This window comes from Lygodium microphyllum, chromosome 2 (genome assembly GCF_053477565.2).
Source record: "Lygodium microphyllum isolate KBCC chromosome 2, Lygodium_microphyllum_v1.1.10, whole genome shotgun sequence".
Classification (NCBI taxonomy): Eukaryota; Viridiplantae; Streptophyta; class Polypodiopsida; order Schizaeales; family Lygodiaceae; genus Lygodium; species Lygodium microphyllum.
The window spans coordinates 157,640,482-157,653,745 of record NC_141136.1 but is presented as its reverse complement, the minus strand read 5'-3'; the positions used below and the strand labels follow the sequence as shown (position 1 = coordinate 157,653,745).

At 40.4% G+C, this 13,264-nt stretch overlaps 1 protein-coding gene across 3 annotated transcripts in view; it reads left to right on the top strand.

Annotated features, from left to right (window-relative positions):
- The window catches only part of LOC148040525 (uncharacterized), a 34,414-nt gene extending 24,924 nt beyond the window's left edge, over window positions 1–9,490 (top strand). For all 3 annotated transcript variants that reach the window (XM_087700306.1, XM_087700315.1, XM_087700299.1), the window contains one exon: window positions 195–9,490. In XM_087700306.1, coding sequence (XP_087556432.1) covers window positions 2,181–2,645 — 465 coding nt within the window. In that variant the 5' untranslated portion in view covers window positions 195–2,180 and the 3' untranslated portion in view covers window positions 2,646–9,490. The remainder of the gene's footprint in view (window positions 1–194) is intronic.
- The last annotated feature ends 3,774 nt before the right edge of the window (window positions 9,491–13,264 follow it).

The following is a 13,264-nucleotide window of genomic DNA, read 5'->3' as shown; positions in this document are numbered from 1 at the left end:
AACGCATAAACACGTAAAAAACAAGCAAGGTAGGGAAAATGACGCAAGAACTTTGAAATAAAGGGAAAAAAAGTCAGATCTGAAGGGAAGAATCTACATTGGATTTTAATGCTTTCATTCGATAAACACATAGTCTTTCTTTTCCAGCAAATTATTACTTTGAAAGCACTAATAAAAACTTGGGTTCATGATAGGAACAAAAGATGTTGCAGCAAGAGTGTGCCCATCGACTCTCGTTCACGGAGGAGGAAAGGACGCAATATCACATCACCCTAGAAAATCGCGCCTACGACCAACTCAAATTTCGAACCATCCATAACATAGAGGGTGTGGTGGCCAAGGAGGAAACAACCAAGAGAGTTGTCGAGCAGCGCAACCTCACAAAGTACCTTGAGAAGTTTGCACAAGAGCCTGACCACACGAAGTGTGTGGAGTTCCTTGGGATGTACTACCTAGACCAGGAGTGCGGCACTGTGATGGTGGGAAGGAGAAAAGGCCAAGCAGGTGCAGATACACTTAAATCTAGCCTTGGTGGAGAAGGCGTTGGGGCTAGAGCCGAAGGTAGAGAAAAAGCATAAGAGAGATGTTTATGCCATGCTTAAGATGATGAGGGAAGAAGTGCTGACCACAATGACGGCATTAGCATCTAGGACATTCCTAATGCGAAAGCTCGTTTACAAGCAAAGCTAGTGCATGCGCTCTTATCCAGCCAATGCTACAACTTCTTGATGCATTGAATCATTGTACTTGTGCTGGAGAATGTGGTAGCTCGCACCTTGGACGAAGTTGATTTGAATTGCTATGTATGTAAGACCATTGACGAAGCGGCAAAAGCGCTAGCTTTGGGCAGTAAACCAATAGGTGGGGATTTCCCAGCGTCTAAGACCACAGAAAGAAAGACGACCTCATCCAAAGCCTCATTCATTGGCTACGGAAGCATTTTGACTGTCCACATTTAGGAGGCAGTAAAACATGCTCAGGATGTAGAGGAAGGAGAAGGAGAAACACCCAAGAGATCGCCCCTTCACCAGGACAAAGAGGTATCCAGTGACAGAACTGAGAGAAGAAGGGGAAGAACAGAAGGAAGAGATGAGCAAGAAGACATCAAAGAAACCTATTAAAAAGATGACACAAAAGAAGAAGCATGACGAATGCTAGTAGAAAGAGAAAGAGGATTTAGAGAGGGCAAAGAGGGAATCCCTCAAGGAGGTCGAAGAGAGGGAGAAGAAGAAAAAACAAGAATTAGATAGATTGGAAGAAGATTATAGGAAAACAGAGAAAGAGAGGGAGAGAAGAGCTGCTGAAGAAGAGGAGCTAAGAAGGAAGGAAGAAGACTTGGCCGAAGCTACATGTCGGTCAATCAAATAGCAAAGCAGGGCAGATGACCTAAGGGCTATGAGCCCGCCCAGAGAGGAGGGGTACGGTTCCAGCACGTAGGTGCCATAAATCATACCGTTGGCCGTCATTGAGGGCAAAGGCAAGGCTCACATCCACCCTATTCCGACCCTCTTGGTGCCTCTCACCGAAGCAACAACCCTCACCCCGAGCATCCCCACCAGCGTAGATGTCTTAAACTTCGTGGCGTGGTTGCAGTACTTTATTAACAAAGAAGTGGGCCAAGGAAAGAGCATCGAGACCACAACCACAGGGCAGAAAAGGCCGGCCACGGACGCCAAGTCAAGGCAAGATCCGAAGTGCCAGAAAGTGGAGGCCTCAACCACTCCCATCCACACAACAATGACGCCACCAGCTAATTACGACGAGTACGTCGTCGGCCTGCTCTCTCAATTGGAGAAGGCTAAGGAGGAAAGGAAGATAACTGTGGTTGAGTTGGCGGCAGAAAGAGAGTCGGTGGTTGCATTTCAGCTCGAAAAGATTCGAGTAATAGCCATGCATCAAAGGGAGATCTCTGATATCAAACAGGAGCTGAAGGCTAAGGATGACAGGGAAGAGGGGTGGAGGCAGCAGCTGGAGGATGAAACACAGGAACTCGTGAAGATGCAAAGAGAATACAAGCTCCTGATCGTACAACGTGAAGAGTTGACTGCAAAAGTCGATCAGATCGAAAAGCTTATGGCTGAGTTTACCGCCAGGGACGAGGAAAGAAAGCAGGAGTTAGAGGAGCAATAGAAAGAGATCGCCTCGACAAGCTGGACCAAGGAAAGAAAGAACATGAAACCATGAGCAAAGAGCTAAAGGACCAAGAGCAAAAACTCGTGTCCCTGGTCCGGAGGCATGGTGAGAGCATGGAAGAGATGAAGAAGAGAGCCGAGGAATGGGGAGGGCAAAATGAAAGAAGGGTGAAGACTCTAGCGCGGCGCCTGGCTCTGGTGGTAGAGTTAGAGAAGATTCTTGCAGAGAGCAAAGCAGAAGTTGCCCAGGTAGACTTTAATACCCAGCAAAAGGCCTTCCTAGATACACTGATGGACACCACCCGCCTAGAAGAAGGAGAGTCATTGGAGGTGGTTAAGAAAAAACTGAGTATTGCACGCAGAGCTCTGCACGCAGGATTTCAGATGCCACCCCAACCTGTGGAGGTTAAGTTGAGTCTAGATAATCAACGAAAGTACCTGTTACTGGCCGGCCTAACCTCCCTAGAAATTGATGTGATAGGGAACACAACAAGGAGACCGACAGGGGGATGAAGCTAAACTTCAATTCGATGTGGGAATGTTTAGAAAAGAGGTGATCTCACAGCCTCCCTCGCCGCATTCCCAAGAGCAACAACCGGTCGATACATCTGCGGAAAGACAAGCTCTGCTCAAGGAAAGAAGGAAAAAATTAGTAGAAAGCAGAAAGTAGCTAAGGGCCAAGCTAGTCATGCAGCCATCCGCGCCCCTTCCACCATGCTATGATGACATTCCCGCAAGATTTCACGCAGAACTGGTAGTTTGGGAGCGACAGGAAAGAGAAAAAGAGCCATTCACTTTCAGTTTTCTCATGCCGAACAGCCTGTGGAGGCTCTTATCACTCAAGGTGATGGAGGAGGTGATTGGGATTGGTAGCCGATTATTAGAAGTGGTTGGAAGAAAAAGAAAAAAACCCTACTCTTTGGGAAATTGAAGAAGTCGAATTCTGGCAAAATAAAGTGTTTGAAGTGCCACATTCCGTGCAAGGTTATAACTGACAGCCCCTATGGAGGAGACGGGTGTGCAACATCAACATGCTCGCCTGGATGGCTTTTTGCAATACCCTATCCTATGAGAGGAACAACCCCACGTTTATGGCGTACCCTCGTAGGGTAGGAGTGGATTTTGATGCTACCCTCCACGGGCGATATGATTTTCTTATCTACAACTCTAATGTTGTCTCTTTTGAACATGCTCTCATCTTCAACTCGGAAAGCTTGGATGACTCCATGACTCGCTTTCTCGACGACTTCTCCTCTTGCCCTGATCCAGCTTTCATAACTACATGTAATTATGTTAGGCTTCTTAAATTATTACTTAAGTAGGACTCGACTCCGCAAGAACGTGGCCTGCCTCCCCTTTTCTTTGATCCTAACGCCATCGATAGCTGTGCCATGGCACGCTGATGATGAGGGCTAGCCTCTCTTCTTTTTGCCTAGCTCTCTTGGAAGACATGAATGACAACCACTTCACCAGATATAATCATCCCTTCCTCTCAACCACTTCACTCCATGTTTACATGAATCTTAAAGGATATATGCAGAGGTGGTAATTTTTGAGCAAATCCATTCGATCCCTTTCTCCATCTAATTCAGACGATGAGAATTAGGCACTGGCTGTCATCCTACTTATTTAAAAAGAAAAAAGAACAAAGAAAAAAGAAGCAAAAGAAGAAAAAGAAAAGTATGAAAGGAAAAGCAAGAAGAACATTACACAAGGACATGGAAAAAACGACTCACTTGAAGCACTTAGCACCACATAAAACATGATCACTGCACTTAGGGGTCCTTAAGTTAGGCGTGCCCGGTGGCTTCGGTCATCCGGGTCTACTCCTAACCCCCTAGCCGTTTTGATTCCCCACTTCACACTTAGGGCCCATCAAGGGCAGGACATACCTAGGGAGATAATACTCGTCTATGGTTAGACTTGTCACCCTAAGCTACTTGCACCGCACCTTCCTTTGCACGAATGGGGTCCTCAAGTGTGGGACGTCACCCATGCTTGCCTGTGGTTAGATCCACCTCCCCATTCCACTAGCACAAGTATGATGCACCACACAATAAGATAGACACTCCCCTTAGGTAGCGTATCACACCTCCTTTCAGGCATTACAAAAGCCGATAAACCACCAACTTTGGAGGCCCCCATCATCCACCTGACATCCAAATGGTTTCTCCGACAAACATTATTACCAAGCTTCCATAAGCACCCGAGTCTACATGTGGCCCTACCCTCACTCGAACAATTTGCCAACTACCTACCATTCCCCAACAGCAGTCAGAAGTGCCATGGGATTGGCACTCGTCTCAGAGAGGGGTAATGTTAACCCCAAGTCGAGATCGCGGAGAAATGAAGAAAAAAGCAAAAAAAAGATGGAAAAAGAGCAAAGACATGCAGACGGCCTCTAAAGCTAAGCTGGGGCAAAAAGTGTAATTTTAAACGAAAGGCACCTCAAAAAGCTCTAAAAACTTTTGTAAAAGAGTGCAAGGCTTTCTCCTGTGCCAAATGTAAAATATTAGACGGGTGTAGGCTAGAGGCATAAGGCTAGAAGAGGGAAATAGAGAAAGGACCTTGCCACAACGGCCGGTCATGTAAAAAAGGGATGGGTGCCCATGGGATTTTAGGGGTTGTATATAAAGTTCAAAAAGTGAATGGAAGCTCATTCTTTTGGTGTGTGGCTAACAAGAGTTCTCTTCTTCTCTTCTTCTCTTCTTCGTGCTTGGGTGTGCCCTTGAGAGAGGGAGTGTGAGAGTGTGAGGGAGTGAGTGTGTGGGAGTGAGGGATCAAGAGGGTGAAGCTCTTCACCATCTCCTCCTCTCTTTTTCTCTTTTCTTCTCTTCTCTTTTCTTGCACGTGCGGCTATGGTGAATGGAGCTTGGAGATGGAGGAGGCTTGAGGATGCTTGAGGTAGTGTCTAGGATTGTGGAGCTACCGGCATGTGCGAGAAAGGAGGCGACTCATTTTGGCATCAAGGTAAGCTCACTACACTCGTAGGATCGACGACACGTCGGCTAGGTGAGAGATAGCCATTAGAGCTCGCTTGAAACGCTTGAAACAATAAGCGGTCTGTGGGTCTTGGCGGTTGAGCGGGAGCTCCCTCTACAAGGACATTAATGTATTAAAGTGTCAAAATATGAGAAAAATTACATGGTCTCTCCTTTTATACCAATGTCAATGTGGCATGGCATGAATACTATTTACACACTAAATCCTTGTTGTTCCTAGCTTCTTACAGAACTTGGGTTTCTTGGCCCTCGGTTGCAAATCAGTTGGCATGGATGAGGGAGTAGAAATGGTGTTTTGGAGGGGAGGTGAAGAATTGTGGTGTTGACTATTTGTCTGCTCTGCTTTTGATGATTGACTGTAGTAGTCTTTGAGGGGAAGATTGAGAAAGGTGTAGTTATCTTTTGGATGCGAAGGCTAGCTGGCCTCACATGCACACCTTCACAGTTGCAAACTTTGCACTTATGTCTGTCCAACAATAGATCAGTGCATAGGATATTCTCTAGTTGTGGATGACAATTCAAGAGCCATGCTACACACTCACAGAACCTTGAAGTTGAAGTTGTGGAAATGGTGAAAGGTAGATATAAGGACAGATTGTAGGGGCAACATGAAGGATGAGTAGGATAGCAAGCAACAAGAGGTGGAGCTTTGACATGATAGAGTTTAGAAGAAGGCACATTTATGCATTGGGAATCTTTCTTGCTAGTTTGATTTAGGCCTTTTGATCTACTAGAGGGTCATCGGCAACATGGAGGTGGTGTTCCAAGCCACTAATTGGCTACAACAAGGAAATCAGGATCAAGAGAGAGTGAGAATAGAAGCATGGCATAGCCATAGGCAAGAGATCGCGGGATTAATAGGGGTGATTTTTGTTTTGCATTTATAGGAATGTAATGATTAGCAGCGTAGGCAAGGAAGATGGACCTCTTAACATTAATGTGCTTTGGTTTTGCGCATGTGACACCATAGGTGGGAGGGTGTGAATGATCTAGAAAGAGGACAAAGAGGGACGTGGTCGACCAATCATGAAAATAGATAAAAGCACTTTATTTTTGGAACTAGACTCGAATATTTTTGGTTCATTTTATCTTTTTAATTTGTCAATTATTGACTGCTATTCTAGGGACCACTAAATGTCCCAAGTGAAGTCCTCCTTGCTCCTACCTACTTATTAGTGCATCTACCTTGGGCCACAAAAAACTTGAGGAGAGTCAATTTGTGCAATAGGTCATTACTTGTGGGCTGTAACTTGGAAAACTTGTTGGCAGTGTCTATAGATGGATCGAGTAGGTCAAGTAGCTTTGTAGCTTGGAGGCTAGGATTTTAGGAGTTTGGGACAATGGCAAGGCATGTTGAAGTGATAGATAACAAATAGTGTGAGAAGTGAGCTGTGAGTAGTGAGTGGAATGATGAATTTGTTGGAGATCCAAGAGTTCCTTTCATCTTTAGATGAGGCTCAAATTAAGAACTTCAAGAACTTAGGTTTAAGCTTTTCTTGTAAAATAAGGTTAAGCTTTTAATAGTTAAATGATGCTCAAATTAAGAACTTCTAAAACTTAGGTTTAAGCTTTTCTTGTAAAATAAGGTCAAGCTTTATTTAACACCTCTATATTTATTTCGAATTTTCAAAATCCAAAGTAATAATTTCATGCCACATGGTAGTGTGCCACAACACTTTTTGATTAACTATGATTATGATACATACATGTATAAAATAAAAAAGAACAAACATAAAACATGCAAGACCACAATATTGAGATCAACTTACAACTCATGAAATAGATGGTGTAGCTCTTAGAAAAGCAGAAGTCAAAGTGTTTCTCCAAGTTAATGAGACATTGTGAGCTACAAATGCAAGCATGGAATCACTACTATTGAGAGATGTAAAGGTAAAAATTAAACCATTACATCAATAAAGTGTTTGTCCTTGAAATGCAACTTGTTGATATTGCTAGTCTAGCTTAAAGTCGAGCATTTTCACAAATGTTGTGTACCAATGAGGAAATAATACTTTCATATTGTGATGGTACATATGTACCAATAGGTTATACATACCAAGAACAAGAATATGAGGCTCCTCGTGTTTGTCATATATAAGTTTATGTAAAAATGGCGTAAGTGTAGCCATTCCCACTCCGAATAGGAAAAACATGAACTCTCTTTTAGGCCCTTAAAAATATTATAAGAGGTAGGACTCTTGGATATTTTAATAGGAAGGCAAGATGTTGATGTCTATGTTAAGTGAATCTTCGCTCTCCAAATCTTGAGTTTTTGCTTTAAAAAAGAGGGAAAGCTAAAATTTTTATTTAAAATTTGGGAATTCACACACTCTAAGAAATTCTTCCTCCACTTCCCTTCCCATTTTTGGTCAATTTTAAATTTTGAATTTTCTTCCTAATTTGAGCTTAAACTTTAGAGCACACCTCTCTTCCTTTTTTCTCTTCCCTCTTAAATTTTCACTTACTTTTGATTTCTAACCTGATGGCAATGACATTTTAACTAAAGAATTTGTTTTCCTTCTAGCATTGCATTTGGGAAAAATATAAGTCCCATATTGTGATCCACATAGCTTTACGCATGTAAATTTTCATTAGGTGTTAATTTTTGATGTGAGAGTAACATTTTGAGCATCAAACATTTACTAAATGATTTCTCCTACTTGTGATAGTGCATTTTGGGCAAATCATAAATCATGTCTTTTTCTCTATAGATCTTCTTGCATATAAACTTTCATTGTACTTTGCTCTAAACTTATGATTAATCAATACTTCTATGTTTATATTGAAGGGCTTGAGTTTTTAATGTGTCGGTATGATGTAAGGGCATATTGAAGCACTTGCCTCCATTGCCTTGTAAAGAAAATAACATCTTGGTTCCTACAGTCTCACACTTCTCTATCTTTGCAGCTTCACATGCTTTAGATATTGTGTAGAGTCAACATAAACAATAGTCAACCTCATTGGTTTTGATGTTTCGTGCTTGTAATTTTTTCGGTTTTGTTGAATGCAAAATGTATTTTTAAGTTTTGAGTAGATTGAAAGCCTTTTATTGTAAAAATTGGTTGTTCCACATAAAGGATTGCCTTGCTTCTTGTCCCTATGTCTTGAAACACATCTCTTGATGTCATTGATAATGTTAGTTGAAATGTTGAAAGCCCCCCTCCCAATGTGCTCAAATCAACTAAGGGGCACAATGCGTAGGAGAAGGTGCCTTGATTCAGATTGAAAGAGAGAGGGGAGCTATGACCATGAACTCTTCTATGACAATACTTTTGTTGCCCAACTCTCTATGTACCTTGCCTTTCTACCCCAACTTCAACCTAATCCTTATCAACCGATTTTCATCAGCTTCTAATTGAGCTTTCCATTATCCACTCTACTTTGAGAGAGAATCATGAATCATCATAGTGTGATGGCCTCAAAGAGAGGAGTGTAGCTATGGCAGAGCAAGTTCCACCTACAACGGGAGTGGAGCAAATGATTGCAAGATAGAGCAAGTGATTACAATGAAAAACATAGATAAGTTCTATTTTTGCTAGAGGAAAGATTATTTTCCTTCTCGTAAAACCATGAGATTGAAACTACTATAGACAAGATATCTAACTTGTCAAAACCTTGGCTTTCTTAAGAAGAATAGTATACTAGTCATTAAGTAATATGACCACTATTTATTTTAATGTTTTGACTCAATAAGATATAATTGCTACAAATGGATTGATTTTGTACAGAGTGTATGGGGAGCAATTTTTAGCTATTCGTAAGCATGTTGTTGAATTCCATTGCTACAGAATTAGTTTTAGTTGATGGGTACTTGGATTGGACCTACAAATAAGAGGTCTCTATGCTAAGATACAACCAATCAGCATTGGTTAAGCTCCATTGAGCCCAACCAAACCAACACACACTCCAGTCTATTAGGTGCAACTTGTGTGTAAATATTATAATTTGTAAAAAAATCGTAAGTTTAGTAAATTAAAAGGGCTCATTTTATGGCCTTATAGCATGTAAAGAAAGGGTACTTTGTAATGTCATTTGAACACACATTTTATGGCCTTGTAGCATGTAAAAAAAGGATATTTTGTAATATCCTTTGAACCCCCCAAGGTTATGCCCATTGGATGTATCTCTCTTACATGTTGCATTTGACAGTTCTTCGTATTGATTATATGCTCGGTCAGAGACCAGTTGAACTTAATGGATTTTTGTAGTTAATTGCTCACACTAGGTTTTGTATTTATCCGACAGTCCTACATGTTATAATATTTTTAAGGGCCCAAAAGAGAGTTCACAGTTTTCCTATTAGGAGTGGGAATGGCCACACTTACACCATTCTTACATGAACTTATATATGACAAATAGGAGGAGTCTTATACTCTGGTTCTTGGTATGTATAATCTATTGGTATGAATGTGCCATCACAATATGAAATTATTATTTCCTCATTGGTACACAACATTTGTGAAAATGCTCGACTTTAAGCTAGACTAACAACATCAACAAGTTGCATTTCAAGGACAAACACTTTATTGATGTAGTGGTTTAATTTTTACCTTTATATCTCTCAATAGTAGTGATTTCATGCTTGCATTTGTAGCTCACAATGTCTCATTAACTTTGAGAAACACTTTGACTTTTGCTTTTCTTAGAGCTACACCATTTATTTCATGAGTTGTAAGCTGATCTCAGTATTGTGATTTTGCATGTTTTATGTTTGTTCTTTTTTATTTTATACATAAATATGCCATAATCATAATTAATCAGAAAGTGTTGTGGCACACTACCATGTGGCATGAAATTATCACTTTGGATTTTAAAAATTCAAAATAAATGTAGAGGTCTTAAATAAAGCTTGACCTTATTTTACAAGAAAAGCTTAAACCTAAGTTCTGGAAGTTCTTAATTTGAGCATAATTTAACTATGAAAATAACTCTTGGTTCTCCAACCAATCCCCCATTCCACTCATTACTCACTTCTTACTCTACTTGTTATTTGTCACTTCAGCATGCCTTGCCATTGTCTGAAACTCGTAAAGTCTTAGCCTCCAGGCTACCAAGCTACTCGAATCCATCTATAGACATTGCCAACAAGTTTTCCAAGTCACGGTCCACAAGTGATGACTTGTTGCACAAATCAACTCTTCTCAAGTCTTTGTCTAGTGCTTAAGCTCTTGTGTGCTATTGAGAGAGAGAGAGAGAGAGAGAGAGAGAGAGAGAGAGAGAGAGAGAGAGAGAGAGAGAGAGAGAGAGAGAGAGAGAGAGAGAGAGAGAGAGAGATGTGGTGTTAAGCTTGGTGGTTCTCTACTATTTCTTTATTTTTTCTTCCTTCTCGTGATGGCAACTTGAGGCTAGTGGTGGATTGTGCTTTTGGGTTGAGAGGAATAAGGTGATTGCATGAGGATCACGAGATATCCTTCGACTTGCAAGAGACTAAAACAACAAGTGAGCTCCAGATGTGTCTATTACAATCTCAATAGTATTGGTTGCTTTTACTATGTGAGGGTAGCTAGTGCTTATGAGGAGAGAGATGAGAGATCAAGTGAGAGCTAGTCTATATCAAATGGTCGAAATCCTGAATCAATAGGAGCTTTGTACTTGTCCCAATGTTGAGCGTGGCTTTGACTTGACATTTTGATTATGTCGTCAAGATAGTAGAATCGACCGTCCAAAGTGTTCACTTTCCTACTTGGCATAATAATAAAAAGCGTGCTAAGAAGAGCAAGAGAAAGATCGACGGGGGTGATAGTTTTTTGCTTGCATATTCCTTGCTTCTAAAACATGCATAGTTAGATTAGGAGAAAAACTTTTTTTGATGTTTTTAATTTTGTTTTTGATTGAAATCTAACATTTGAGTGAACTCTTAAGTATAAACATAATAGGTTTAGAGAAAACATGCATGTTGCATGCTTGTTTGAGAGATCTAGGAGGACATAGTAGATTGAAGAGTCGAACATGAGAGAAGAGAAAAATTCCTTTTGGATAGAAGTGGAAGTTAGTATGTAGTGTAGGCATTCAAGTATAGAGAAAATCAAAACTTGGAAAAAAAAGCAAAAGAAAAACAATTAAAAAAATGATAAAATAGAAAATGATAGGGGTAAATCTCACTGTGCAAAAGTTAGGTATCAAAGAGGTGGTTTGACATGGAAGGAATGTTATTGTAGCTATTTGGAGAGAGAGAGGCTATCATATTAGAAAGTAACAAAAAGCACAACGTAGTCATGAGAGCATGAGTAGCATTAACACACCCAAAAAAGGGGGTTACATGTGGCTATTTTAATAGTCATTTAGATAAAACAAAAGGGAGAGAAAATTGAATGGTGCAATTGAACCTTTAGTTGATCACAAATGACAATGAAACTCACATGGAGCAGCAGAGTGTGACTCGGGTAAGCATCTCAAAAGTAGGCCACAATGAAGTAATAAAAAAAAGAGTACACGGAGATAGAGAAGGTTGAAGGGATGATTGATACAAAAGTATTAAAACACATCGAGAAGCATGGGTAGAATTGAACAAATGCTTAGTCAAATGTCAGGGTAGAGTAGAACAATTGATAAAAAGAGTCAAATGGTTGGGCATTGGAGTCAAATGCATGCAAGTGCTACATGGTGCTGGTTTTGAATGATGGCTCCCTATTTCGAAAGACCCTTTACAATAGGATGAATGAATTTAATCAAAAGCAAAGACTCACCTTACTTGGAATTGAATTGAAAAACTTCACTTTTTGTATTTTATACTTGGAAAATCAAGCACAAGGAAATTTAAAGCAAGGCTTGTCTTCTTTTCCTTCTTGAAGAATCAAGTGAAAGCCTATCTAACCCAATTGTCCAACTATTGACTTGAATAGCCCACTATTTGAGGGCTTGATCCAATCAGATGAGAGCCACCCTCTTACTTTGCCTTGATGCCCATCCCCTTGGGGAATCGAATGGACATTCTCTTTATAGAGTGCATTTTCTTATTAGGAGTTGGATGCTTAGCTTGGAAAATCAGTTCGACTGAGAACTTGAATAAAATGTAGCATGAGTTGGAATTGAATGATGGGAAATGAGTAGAATCAAATGCCTTGCTTTGCATAGAATCAAATAAGTCAAATGCCTTGCTTATGGGGTATCCACCAAATTGGGCACCTTTAAGGAATCAAATGCTTCATGCTTTCTTAAAATGGAATCATATTCTTATGACTTGATTAAAGTGGAATCAAGCACTTTAAACAAAGCATGATTGAATGCTCGTGATCAAACACAACTTTGAAAGATCAAACATCAAACAAGATGGTAAGAAGCTTGCTACCCCAATGGTGGAACCCTCAACCAAGAAAGACCTCAAGATTGGCCTAGAGAAGGAGCCTCCCTTCACAATAGTGTCTAGAGATGCCAAGTAGAAGGCTATTTGTGATAAAGAAAATTCTCCCCCTTCCCAAAATGGAGCAAGCACTTCTAAATTTGGTGTTTCTAGTGTTTTCTACACAACTAAGCAAGCATCTAGTAGCTGTGGGTTCACACAAGAAGTTGGTAAGGAAGGTGCAAACATTTGTCAATGTCTATTGAGCACTTGGTGAATTGAGTTTGAATATGTACATTGTTGATGAAGTCACTCAATATTCTATCTTAGAATACTAGAGCATTGGTTGCACCTTCAAAGTAGCAACAAGTGATTGTTGATGTAACTCCCAAACTGATTTTTTACCATAGCTTTGAACTCTAGAAGCTTCTCAAAAGCTTCACTTATATGTTGTACCCATGTCATCCTATTGAAATCATCAGTAAAAGTAATGCAAAATCTACATCTCCCACTCAAATAAACATTTGACATGGACCATATAAGGACAGAAACGTGGATCATTTTGATTGCATGTGTTGGTTTCATAGTATGGGAGCCTTGGGGGCCTCTCAGTATCAAAGGTAGTTAGAGGAAGCATTAAAGAATGAGAGATAGAAGATATGTTGTGTAGCAAAGAAAAGAGATAGGAAAAAAGATTATTAGTTGGATTACTACTTGGTGTCACATCTTACTGATATAAATATGCATGATTCGGATAGATACATGTGTCTTTAATTTTTGCACATAGCTACATTTACACCAACATACCCCCCTAGTTGATTGTTGAGAGAAGGCATGGTAGTCTTATTCCA